Raw genomic sequence first — 12829 nt, forward strand, 5'->3', positions numbered from 1 at the left:
ACATTTATATGACTTCTTTCTGGTTTGGGATAATATCCTGAGAACCTGGGCCTTGTGGTTTATGGATTTGACTTCTGAGACCATTTTAAAGGGACAACGAGCCTTAACTCGGCTGGTATAGGTCATTTGCATTCCATCTTGAGCATGGGAAAGAAAGTTGTGTAAATATTACATAAATACTGTAATATTTGCAGGATGTTTACTCCAGTAATGGAAGTTCTAAGAAGCTATGTGTACTCGCTCTGTATTACAATGTGGTGGTTGAAATGCCTGAATATTTATGTCCCAACAGTGAAGGCTGATATGAGGAAATTACAGTGCTGGTTGAGCCCTTTAAAATCAGGAAGAGTGACTTTTCATCTTTGTTCCTCCAACCATTGCACAGTGTTTATCTGAATCAGTGAATACATGATAACTTTTTTAACCTTATATACTTAAAACCATTGAAATTTGGCCTTGGAAGAAAATCACCAGCCTCTGAGAGAAAGACTTACAAAATCAACTTCTGTCAATGACCACATATGTCACAAATCTAGATTTTTCATTTGGAATCTCAAATGGGTGAATTTAATTAGCTTCTGTGATTAGAAGCTAAGCTAATTATTACAAGTGGCCTTGGAGAAAATAGTCCCACATTGATCCTGTCTGATCTTGAACTTTTCCATTTCTTCCTTTATTCTATTCTATTTAATCCAGATAATAACCACGTGAAGAATGTTGAAAATGGAAGTTTCCTTTAATTGATATTCAAGGTGTTATTCAGCTCAGAACTTTATTATTTAGAGAGAACATGTAGCCAGTACTAATGATGATCTCGTCCCATTGGTACCTATCTACAGACTAAAGATAGTTGCCTTTCCTTCATCTGTTGAGGAAAGGCTTCCTATCACTCATTTTCTCCATAACCTCAGAAGACTCTCCACTGGTTTAATAAGCATTCTCATCTTATAATGACATGATTTTTTGGAAGATAAATCTAAAATCTCTTACATGAAGTTTCATAATCACAAGCTGTGGAAAGGGGGGAAATGTATACTTACCATAAGTACTTTTTACCATGAATTTCCTGACCTTGATTTGATTAAAATCTCAACCTAAAGATTTCAACAATATAAATTTCTTTAGAGTTTAATTGTTCATTCACTCAAGTTTGAATGAGAAAAACCTAAATGTGGGGCAAAAAGGGTGGTATGGAAGGAGAAGTTAAGGACTGCGCTGCTTAATGTATCAGAGCATTTGAAAGTGGACAGCCAATTTGACAAGAAGCAAAACCCACAGAACAGAGTACTGCCTAGTCTTTCTGTTCATTTTGTTTCACAGACTATTTGGGCTCTTCTTACTGTTCTCTCCCACCTCCTCTCTCTTCTCTATTTATTTTATAGATGTCATTGGAGTAGGTAACCTGATCCAACTCTGAAGAATTCATGGGAGGAAGGGAAGCTTTCTACTTGAGCATCCGTGATATAAACAGGAAATGAAGACATCACCTACCATGCTTGGAATCGGGAAATTGCTTTGGGTCCTCTTCCTAATTCCACTTGTAGGCATCTGGAGTATCAGTGGTAAGCCACTGACTTCTTATATTTCTCAGGGGGGGTTGGAGGCAATGTTTTCCCTTGCTGATCGTAGTAGGATGTAGTGTTTATGTCAAGAGGATAATGGTAGATGAAACCAAGTAGTTAGACTTGCTCACTGAAGACATTATAGGACATAAACCAAATTAGAAAACAGTATTTAAGTCATACTTTGGCTGGTTTTCTTAAAAACATGTTCTGATGGTAAGAAAAGAGAATTGGGCAAACATTATAAATAGTTCAGTAGAAATTTATCCCTCCTACTGGCAAAAATGTTCTGGATGCCATACTGATGGTGAATAAATAGCTTGTTCTTTCCAAACTGAAGCTAGAGGAGTGTTGAGGTACTCAGGTGGGTAGGTTAGGTGTTGGATAACTGGGGTTATATCTGATTCCATGGTTACTCTGGAATAATGTGGCTAAATAAAATCTCGCTACTTGCTTCAGTGGGGAACGTGCCTTGAGAATACTGAATGAGACAATGCTGAGAAATATGGGATCGGAGCATTCTGTCTCTGCTTCTAGTATGTTGAAAAAGAATGTTCCTACTTGGGTGTCATATGATATAGAAAACAGCTTGGATTCTGCATAGATGATGTTTGGCCACTTTTGCAAAGACTTTATGCAGGCAAAAAAGTGATGAGTTCACTTACTCCCTTACATGGTCACAGATGCCCGCATATTGTAAAGGGGGAAGGACTATAAAAAGCTAGCAGAAGTTTCTGATTTCCTGGTTTCAAATACCTTGCCTTATTATCCCCACAAGCACACATACTCTTTTTTTTTTATCATTTTTTTTAAACATCTTTATTGAAGTATAATTGCCTTACAATGGTGTGTTAGCTTCTGCTTTATAACAAAGTGAATCAGTTATACACATACAATATGTTCCCATATCTCTTCCCTCTTGCATCTCCCTCCCTCCCACCCTCCCCATCCCACCCCTCTAGGTGGTCACAAAGCACCGAGCTGATCTCCCTGTGCTATGTGGCTGCTTCCCACTAGCTATCTATTTTACATTTGGTAGTGTATGTATGTCCATGACACTCTCTTACCCTGTCACATCTCACCCCACCCCCTCCCCATATCCTCAAGTCCATTCTCTAGTAGGTCTGTGTCTTTATTCCCGTCTTGCCACTAGGTTCTTCATGGCTTTTTTTTTTTTCCTTAGATTCCGTATATATGTGTTAGCATACTGTATTTGTTTTTCTCTTTCTGACTTACTTCACTCTGTATGACAGACTCTAACTCCATCCACCTCATTACAAATACCTCCATTTCATTTCTTTTTATAGCTGAGTAATATTCCATTGTATATATGTGCCACATCTTCTTCATCCATTCATCCAATGATGGACATTTAGGTTGCTTCCATGTCCTGGCTATTGTAAATAGAGCTGCAATGAACATTTTGGTACATGACTCTTTTTGACCTATGGTTTTCTCAGGGTATATGCCCAGTAGTGGGATTGCTGGGTCGTATGGTAGTTCTATTTGTAGTTTTTTAAGGAACCTCCATACTGTTCTCCATAGTGGCTGTATCAATTTACATTCCCACCAACAGTGCAAGAGTGTTCCCTTTCCTCCACACCCTCTCCAGCATTTATTGTTTCTAGATTTTTTGATGATGGCCATTCTGATCGGTGTGAGATGATATCACATTGTAGTTTTGATTTGCATTTCTCTAATGATTAATGATGTTGAGCATTCTTTCATGTGTCTGTTGGCAATCTGTATATCTTCTTTGGAGAAATGTCTATTTAGGTCTTCTGCCCATTTTTGGATTGGGTTGTTCGTTTTTTTGTTATTGAGCTGCATGAGCTGCTTGTAAATCTTGGAGATTAATCCTTTGTCAGTTGCTTCATTTGCAAATATTTTCTCCCATTCTGAGGGTTGTCTTTTGGTCTTGTTTATGGTTTCCTTTGCTGTGCAAAAGCTTTTAAGTTTCATTAGGTCCCATTTGTTTATTTGTGTTCGCACACATACTCTTAAATTTTTCAAATCAGAAAATATGGTCACTGAAATCCTGTAAATGTCATCTTCAATTCTGGAACTGTGCGGTTTGGAATGTCTTTGTGATGCCAGGATGGCACACAACCAGATGCAAAATAAAAATCCCCTTCACTTAAGCGTTTTTATGTTTCTAAGTATTTGGTATTATGTTGATGAGGTGTAGGATGGCTGACTGGATTTTTCACTTTAGCTACAACTGAAGTCAAATATTATTAAACAGAAATCATACCAGTTTGAAGAATATATAAACTATTCTCTGTGAAACTAAGTAAAAGAATATGCAGTGCTGCATCACACTGGGAGTATGGTACAACTCTGGTCCTCCTCTCAATGTGCTTACAAAAACAGACTTGGGTGTTAGAATTGGGTTCATTGACTGGCTCTGCCACTTACTGTGTGACCTTGGTTTAGTTTCTTATCCTCTCTTATCCTTAGTTTCCTCTTTTGTAAAATAGAAATAATAATAATTGTACCTAAATTATGGGGCTTCTGTGAAGACTACAAATACAGTAGATAAAGTGCCTGGCATAGTAAGTGCACATAATAAAAGCTTGAAAAACATTAATGGTATTTTTGTTAATATTCTTTACACCAAGCAACCCACACAATATTCAATTAAGTGGAAGCAAGTTTTAACATTATCATTTAAAATAGTTAAGGTTTTGAAGCTAAAATAAAATGAATAAATGAAATATATTGTACAATATATTTAGCCCAAAGTATAGTGACATGAATTATTTGAAAAATGAAACGGAGAGCCTTAGATAAAGTACTGGCCAGGTATCTTATCCAGCAGTTTTTGGATTGTAGCATTACTTGAATTAAATTAGGAATAGAGGTTGGTGAGATTTCCTGTGATTTGCTTACTGAATTCTTTACACTGGCACAGTTTCAAACTGTTGAAAAATAATTTTTAAAGATTTTTTCCTTTCCACTTCAAAGCAATGTGAAGTCTGTGTGCCTCTTCCCAGGAATGAGGCTGCATCGTAATAAGGTTGTAAAAAAAAGGTAAAGTTCTCTACAAATTTCCTGCTTAAGGTCTTTCTCTATAATGAAATTACACTTGCTTGCCTTTTGTGTTTCTCAAAAAGAAATTAGGGGGAACTCTGTCCCTTTGTATCTAGCATATACTTTCTGTCTGGATGAAAGTAATAAAAGTTTCAGCACCTACACATGGAGAGATTCTTCTGGCAAGAACTAGGCTGCAGGTGGAGATGGCCCTTGTCAGTCACCTGCCTCATCCCCAGTGAGCGGCTCCAGCTGAGAGGTCCTGGGACATTGTTCAGCTGGGCATCAACCAAGGATCCCAGCTTCAAGCAGCCAGGAGCACTGCGGTTAATGTCTGGCTATAGCAGAGATTATATATGATCCTGAATAAGGCAGGAGGAAATCTCTGATCACTGCTTATTGTAATAAAAAATCATCCTAATCTGGTCTAGTACCAGAGGCCACTGACAGTTTGGTGCCTTTGAAAACACAGTGGTTGGGGCCAAGTCTCCATGTGGGTCTTGCGTGTGTTCTCTTTCTCCTTTATGGTAGTAGTTCAGTGTGATCCATGGATGCATACTCCACATTCCTCCCAGATTCTGTTTCTCCACCATGAACAGGCCGTATCCTTGGGTCAGAGAAGAAACATTGGGGCAAAAGTGCTCTGAATCTGTCTCTCATTCCTTCATATTCTGGTTTTGTAACACAGTGTCTTTATCAGGCTTTTCTCTGGCTCTACTTATTTGTTCTTATTGAAATATGCACATTGTATGCCAGAGATAGAGCTCTGCCTTCTGCCAAATGCCTGTGTATTGTTATTACAAAAATGCCTGTCATAAGATATGACTACCTTTTACGTAAATGTCTAGAAGTACATTCTGCAGCTACAGGATTTCCTGGATTGAGGTATGAAAAGACCAATTCTTGTGTTGATCACAGCCTTGAATAGACTTTCCTAACACTGAGCTCTTTAATTAATTATTGCTTCCTCTGTCCCACTATCAAAATTTCCTCTATTGTAATGTTGAAGACAGTTTATCTTGATTCACTGGGACTTTCCTACTTAATTTCCATCATTTGTGAGTTTCACCTTTACTTAGAGTTCAGAATTTGTTGCAAGAAAAATGTTCACAGGCATTTGTAATCAGGTCCAAAAATGAAATCAACATTTTTCTTTGTTCCTTGGAGGCGCAGTGATGGAGCAGATAAGACCAGAGACTCTAGATTACTAGATTACTCTCCCATCTCTGCCATTTACTGGTTCTGTGACTATAACCTCCCTGGTTCTCTTTCCTCATCTAAACAATGGGGACAATAATGATATCGAACTTACAGGGTTGTTGTGAGTACTGAGTGAATTAATTCTATAAAACTCTTACGACAGTGACTGAAGTTTATTAGCTAAACTTACATAGTAAGTGCTGTGTAAGTTTAGCTAATAATGTTTTAGGGTTTTTTTTCCCATTTAGTCCTAAACTTAATTAGCTTGATAGTCCCCTTAAAGTAGTATTGGGAGATCATCTCTCATTTGGGGTTGACAAAAGTTGTCTATAAACAACTCTTGATATCATTATCTCCCATCATCCCCATCACCAAGAAATGAGAACAGAGTTTGGGAGTCATGAGGCTTGAGTTACTTTGTGTCAGTGAATTGTTGTATCATAAGCAATTTGCTTCACTTTTCCAATTTTCTTCACTCCCTTACCTAAAATAAGCTCAATAGTTTCCACCTTTCCGGTGTCCTCTCATGGTTATGGACTCTGATCTCCATGCTTATCTCCATGGAAAAAATTACTTGTGTGCCTGTGTCTGTGTGTACACATGCAGGGAATCACGTTAGTGTGCTCAGAATCTAAACATGTACAACGTGAGGTTCACTTTGAACACAGTCCAGGCGAGTGATAGAGGGTCCATCTAGGCAGTCACAGGGAAACATTAGGTTTAGCTGGTAGAGCTCTTTAACTCCTCCTTTTCTCCTTCCTAATAGCCACATTTATCTTATAAGCATAATCTGGAACTTGCATGTATCACAAACAGCCCATTGTCCAGAAGTGGCTATAAGGAAGGCTGGGACACTTAGGTTCTACCTGGGTGGTGATGACCCCATTTCTTTTTCTTCTGGGGTATTAGGAGAATTAATATTGGGGGACAACTGGCAGTTTCTGCCCACATAGATAATGTTAGGTGTCTTCTAGGGCTTTGAAAATGCCCATGAATCTCAGTGTGATCTCTGTAGTAGAATGTATTAGGAAGGTGAGGAAGTACCTGGAGAAGAAGTAGAGATGGACTTTCCTCGTGTCCTTCCAACAACACATAACCCACGGTTACTCTGAGCATCACATGTAACCACTCAAACACTGAAGGCAACATTTAGAAATACTCATGTTGGTTTCTTATAAAATGCCAAAGGCTCTCTTGAATGCTACTGTCCACAGCTTCCAAGGTATGTTCTAGGCTTTTCTTGACCTGATTTTCTTCCTAAAGTCACTGTGAGGAAGGTGGAAAGCCTAGCATCTCTGAAGGACAAACCCACCTATACCAGAAAGTCTTCCCTACCCAGAACTATTCTCTAAATTGTCAACATGAATCATTTTTCTTTAGGTTCTATTGAACTGGCTAAAAACTTTTGCTATTCCAGAGAGATAATTACACATTGGCCAATGAACTCTCCACCAGAAACTCATCCTTATCACATAGGACAGGCAGAACTCTGAAGGATTGGAGTGAATCCTCTGGTCTGGGGAGACAAAAGCATGACCAGTAGGGTAGAACTGCAGGGGGACATTTGTCATTTGGTGGAAATGTAATGAAGAAGTACTCAGAGAAAGCCTGAGAAAGTACCAAAAAGCAAAGGATTTTTACTTCCTAGTTTTGACCAAGACTAGCCTTCTTCATTAGTATAATTCTCAAGAATTTCATGTCTCATATAAAAGGACTTTTTTCTATGGGATGTAACACCTTTTCTATCTCTATTATATTCATTTGGCTGGTGAATATACCACATCACTGACCCATGATCACATCACTGCTGACCCCCGAAAGAAGTTGGAAGTAACTGTTCAGAGCAGAGGCACTTGGGGCAGACCTTCTGGGTTTCCATCTTGTCTCTGCCTCCCATAGGCCTTGCACCCTTGGACAATTACTCAACTGCTGTGTTGCTTCCCTAAATTCACCCTATCCAAAAAATAGTAATACCTGTCATTTATTATTATTTATTGTGAATGAACCACAGTGCTAACAACTCTTCCTATGTGTTCCCATGCACTTTCACAACTATTCTACCAGAAAAGAACTTGTGGTTTGGAGTTAGCCAGACCTGGGTTCAAGTCCTGGTCCTGTCTCTGCCTCCAGCCAGCTGGTGATCTTGAGTAAGTGGCTTAGCTTCTCTAATATTTGGTTTCTCCCACTTAAGATAAAGATAATAATAGTAACTACCTCATTGAACTGCTGTGAAGATCAAAGGAAACAATATATGTATGGTACATAGAAGTACATAGCACATAATAAGAACTCAAAAAATATTAGTCATATCCCTATTTTCCTCCTGTCAGGAGCACCTAGGATGGGTTTACAGTACTTTGATAATGCGAAATATGCTGCAATTGTGGGCAAGTGACAATCAATATGAAGCAGTGATTCGGGAGGTTACCTTCCAAATGTGACTTAAACTATCTGACCTGATGATCACTAAAGCTCTCTGCTTGTACTATTCTTTAATATCTCAAGGAAAGGAAATGACACATGTACTTTAGATGCTTTGCTAACTGTTAGACAAAGCTATGGCAAATACTAGAATGACTATATCAAGACAAAAAAATTTCAGAATTATCCCAAACTATATAAAAGCAAGAGATATATGACTTAAAGTCTTAGATTGCTCAATACTACTGGATTAAAGAGATAGTCTTCAAAATATTCTCCAAAATAGTCATATCACATTATGAGAAATTCTAGCCCTAGAAGAACTTGTTTTAAAATGTGCTCTATAGGGACTTCCCTGGAGGTCCAGTGGTTAAGAATTTGCACTTCCACTGCAGGGGGCATGGGTTCGATCCCTGGTCATGGAACTAAGACCCCTCATGCCACGTGGTGCAGCCAAAAAAAAAATTTATTTAAAAAATGTGCTCTATAAATACCATATGAAGTCAAACTTAAAGAAAGCTTTCATATACCATTTTAAGAAGATTTTAAAGAGAAAATAGTGATAGAAGATGAATGTGAAAATTCTCTCTATTCATTTCATGGTTTTTTTCTTTTTTAAAAAAATTTAATTTAATTAATTTTTTTATACAGCAGGTTCTTATTAGTTATCTATTTTATACATATTAGTGTATATATGTCAATGCCAATCTCCCAATTCATCCCACCACCACCACCACCCTCCCCACGATCCCCCCTTGGTGTCCACATGTTTGTTCTCCACATCTGTGTCTCCACCTCTGCCCTGCAAACCAGTTCATCTGCACAATTTTTCCAGATTCCACATACATGCATTAATATAAGATATTTATTTTTCCCTTTCTGACCCACCTCACTCTGTGTGACAGTCTCTAGGTCTATCCACATCTCCACAAATGACCCAATTTTGTTCCTTTTTATGGCTGAGTAATATTCCATTGTATATATGTACCACATCTTCTTTATCCATTCGTCTGTCGATTGGCTTTTAGGTTTTTAGTAGTTAGTAAGTTTCACAAATTACTTACTCCCTTCAGCTCCTGATGTTATTTACACCAGCAGCTACACTTGTTAAGCTGGAAGGTACTGGACCATGCAGTTTTTTGTGGTTGGCACACCTTTCTGATTGGCTGATCTGGGTATCTGGATGACCATGGAGTGTCACTTCTTAAATATTTTGAATTTCACCCCTGAATGGACATAAATCGGCCTTTACACATTGCATACTGGTAAGGTCTAGTTTTTCTTTAGTGATTAAGTTATAACCACTAAAGGGTATGTTGAGATACATACATCCTTCACCTCACTGTCTTTAGTCTACATATCTAAGGACTCAGCTGTGTCTGCTCTGTGTCTTAGTGCACAGAGAGCATTAGAGTGTGAACAGGAGATTTTTCTCTTCATGAAGCTCTCTCTGTTCAGTCTCATGCTTTCTCACTTTCATACCTTTTCTAAGGCCATCTCCTTTTGCCATCCCATCAAGAAGGTCATAGACAAGATCAGAAGAAAGATGCATAAACACATATTTACTCAGAGTGATGCATGTCACACAAAATAGCATGGGACATTTGGTAGGAGAAACATCAAGTGGATGTGGGTTGCTGGAGTGTGTGTGGCGGGGACTGTCAAGTTTGCATAAAGAGGCAGGGGCAAAATGCCATTTGATGAAGTCTGGACATTTTCCTGCAGGCACTGAAGAATCTCTAAAGGATTTTAGGCAAAAAAGTCTTGCAGTTGGATTTTTGTCTTAAGAATGTAAACTGTGGGATAAAGATGATAGAGATATAGATAGATGATACCTAGATAAATAGATAAGATAGATGGATAGGTAGATGATAGATAGACAATAGATGATAAATGATAAGCAGATAGATAATAAGTAGATAGATGATAGATGTTAGATTAGATATATAGGTAAGTACATATAGATATACAAGTGCATTTGTGTATGAACAGTAATAGTAATAATAAACTACTAATAAAATTTAGGAGCTTTAAAAAAAAAAAAAAAAAAAAAAAAAAAAAAAAAAAAAAAAAAAAAAAAAAAAGAATGTAAACTGTGGGACTTCCCTGGTGGCGCAGTGGTTGGGAATCTGCCTGTCAATGCAAGGGACACGGATTTGAGCCCTGGTCCGGGAAGATCCCACATGCCACAGAGCAACTAAGCCCATGCACCATACTATTGAGCCTGCACTCTAGAGCCCACGAGCCACAACTACTGAGCCCATGCGCCACAACTACTGAAGCCTGCATGCCTAGAGCCTGTGCTCCGCAACAAGAGAAGCCACCGCAATGAGAAGCCTGGGCGCCACAATGAAAGAGTAGCCCCCGCTCGCTGCAACTAGAGAAAGCCCACGCACAGCAATGAAGACCCATAGCAGCCAAAAATAAATAAAAATAAAAAATAATCTTTTTTAAAACAAGAATGTAAACTGTGACAGTGATGTGGAGAATGAATTGGGGTGTGAGGAGGGGAACAAGGCCAAGTTTGGAATGTAGAAGACTAGTTGGTAAGCTGTGACAATAATCCTCATGAAGTAGAATGAGACCCAAATTAAGGCAGTGGCATGAAAACAAATTTGAATGATATTTTGGATGCTGAATTAACTTAACTTGGTGGCTGATGGAGTGGGGTAAGAGACAAAGATGGCACCCAGGTTCTGGTCCATGTGATTAGGTAGATAATGGTATTTTATACTGTGATAATGGGAGGAGGACCAGATCTGCCTTGGAGTGAGGTTTGGGACAGGAGGAGATTCAATCTCCTCCTTGAAGCATTTCCTGATTACCCAGACAGAAGGGCTCTCTCCCTCTTGGAGATTTGAAAACTCTGAGAGATTGTATCTTGTTCAATCTTTAAAAGAGAAAAAAATCTTATGGGAAAATTGAAGACCCAAGTGAGCCTCTTTCTGCATCCCCTTTGCACTAGAAACTGTCCCATAACTAAATAGTCATGAACAGTGGGATGTCCACCCCCCTGGGTGTGGGCAATAAGGGGGAATATTGTCTGTACAGAGTTTTAAAGCAAATAAAAGTTGGTCTACTTTTAATGATCACCATGTACCAGCAATTCTGAAAAATATCAGTGATAAAATGTTCCCCCAGCCCCAAATATTTTGGTCTAAGTTCTAAATAATTACCATGGTTACTCCTAAGTTTTAATAATATGTATGTAAGTTTCAAATTAGCACATTTTCAGTACTTCCCCTTTAAGAAACATTGCATCTACATGAAAGTTAACTCAGAGAACTTCAAATTCAGCTATATGTGTTCACTTCAAGAGCAAATTCATAATGTTCAGAATCACATGAGCTTGCTCTAGGCATAGTTTGTGTCTCCAACCCCTGTGGTACTACATATTTCTACATTTAAACAGTAGATTTTAAATAAACAGTAATACCACAGTGACTAGAGAGACAAAGAAACAGAATGTGTGTTGTTTCATTTCTTTCATTCCATGCAACCATTTTGAATATTTGTTTAAAATTTAAAACAGTGAAACAGAATACAAACTGTGAGATACAATTGTTTTTCTCATGCATGAACTAAAGTTTATATCTGAAATGTTTTATTGATTAATATCTTTATAATTGTATCTTTATAATTTACAATCTTTAAAGTGTTGTTTTAAAATTAAAGAAGGGATCAAGAAAATAAAACTTTACATTAGTGGTACACTTTAGTAATGGTCTAAATTATGTCTTTTATAGAATTTCAGTTTTAATAAAATTTGCTTATTAATTAGTGGAAAATTACTTACATAAACTACAATATCAGGCTGTAACTAAAGGATCCAAGTTCACACTGTTTAGATAGATATAAAATTATTAAGTAAATAGCTGTGCATTTTTCCTTTTTTCTATTCTGTTATTATTTTTCAAACATTTTTTAACTTGCATCATTTTATTTTTTTCTTTTCTTTTATTTTTTTATAAATTTATTTATTTTTGGCTGTGTTAGGTCTTCATTGCTGTGCGCAGGCTTTCTCTAGTTGCGGCGAGCAGGGGCTACTCTGTTGTGGTGCGCAGGCTTCTCATTGTGGTGGCTTCTCTTGTTGCAGAGCACAGGCTCTAGGCGTGTGAGCTTCAGTAGTTGTGGCACGAGGGCTCACTAGTTGTGGCTCATGGGCTCTAGAGCACAGGCTCAGTAGTTGTGGCACACGGACTTCGTTGCTCCACGACATGTGGGATCTTCCCGGACCAGGGCTCGAACCCATGTCCCCTGAATTGGCAGGCGAATTCTTAACCACTGCGCCACCAGGGAAGTCCAACTTGCACCATTTTATATATGAAGTTTAATGAAAAAGATAGTCACTATGTTTCTTTCCTGGCCATTTTATTATTTGTTTAATTTCATGATTATTTCTGAATATTTTTCCATATAGAAAAAAGGGTTGTTAAAAATCATGCACTCTGGGCATCAACTATGCTAGGTACACCCTAGTCATGGAATATACGTTCTGTAATAATGCAGCAGTGGTTTTCATGAGAATTTTTATTTTATTTATTTATTTAATTTTTAAAAAAAATTTTGGTTGCATTGGGTCTTCATTGTTGTGCATAGGCTTTCTCTAGTTG

General features: G+C 37.9%; 1 protein-coding gene across 1 annotated transcript in view; it reads left to right on the plus strand.

The window, feature by feature from the left end:
* The first annotated feature begins 1474 nt into the window (after positions 1-1474).
* The window catches only part of BTLA (B and T lymphocyte associated), a 56074-nt gene continuing 44719 nt past the window's right edge, over positions 1475-12829 (plus strand). Inside the window, 1 exon segment of the mRNA XM_057544935.1 lies at positions 1475-1562. Within this exon segment, the coding sequence (XP_057400918.1) occupies positions 1475-1562 (88 nt within the window).

Source organism: Balaenoptera acutorostrata, chromosome 4 (assembly GCF_949987535.1).
Source record: "Balaenoptera acutorostrata chromosome 4, mBalAcu1.1, whole genome shotgun sequence".
Taxonomy (NCBI): Eukaryota; Metazoa; Chordata; class Mammalia; order Artiodactyla; family Balaenopteridae; genus Balaenoptera; species Balaenoptera acutorostrata.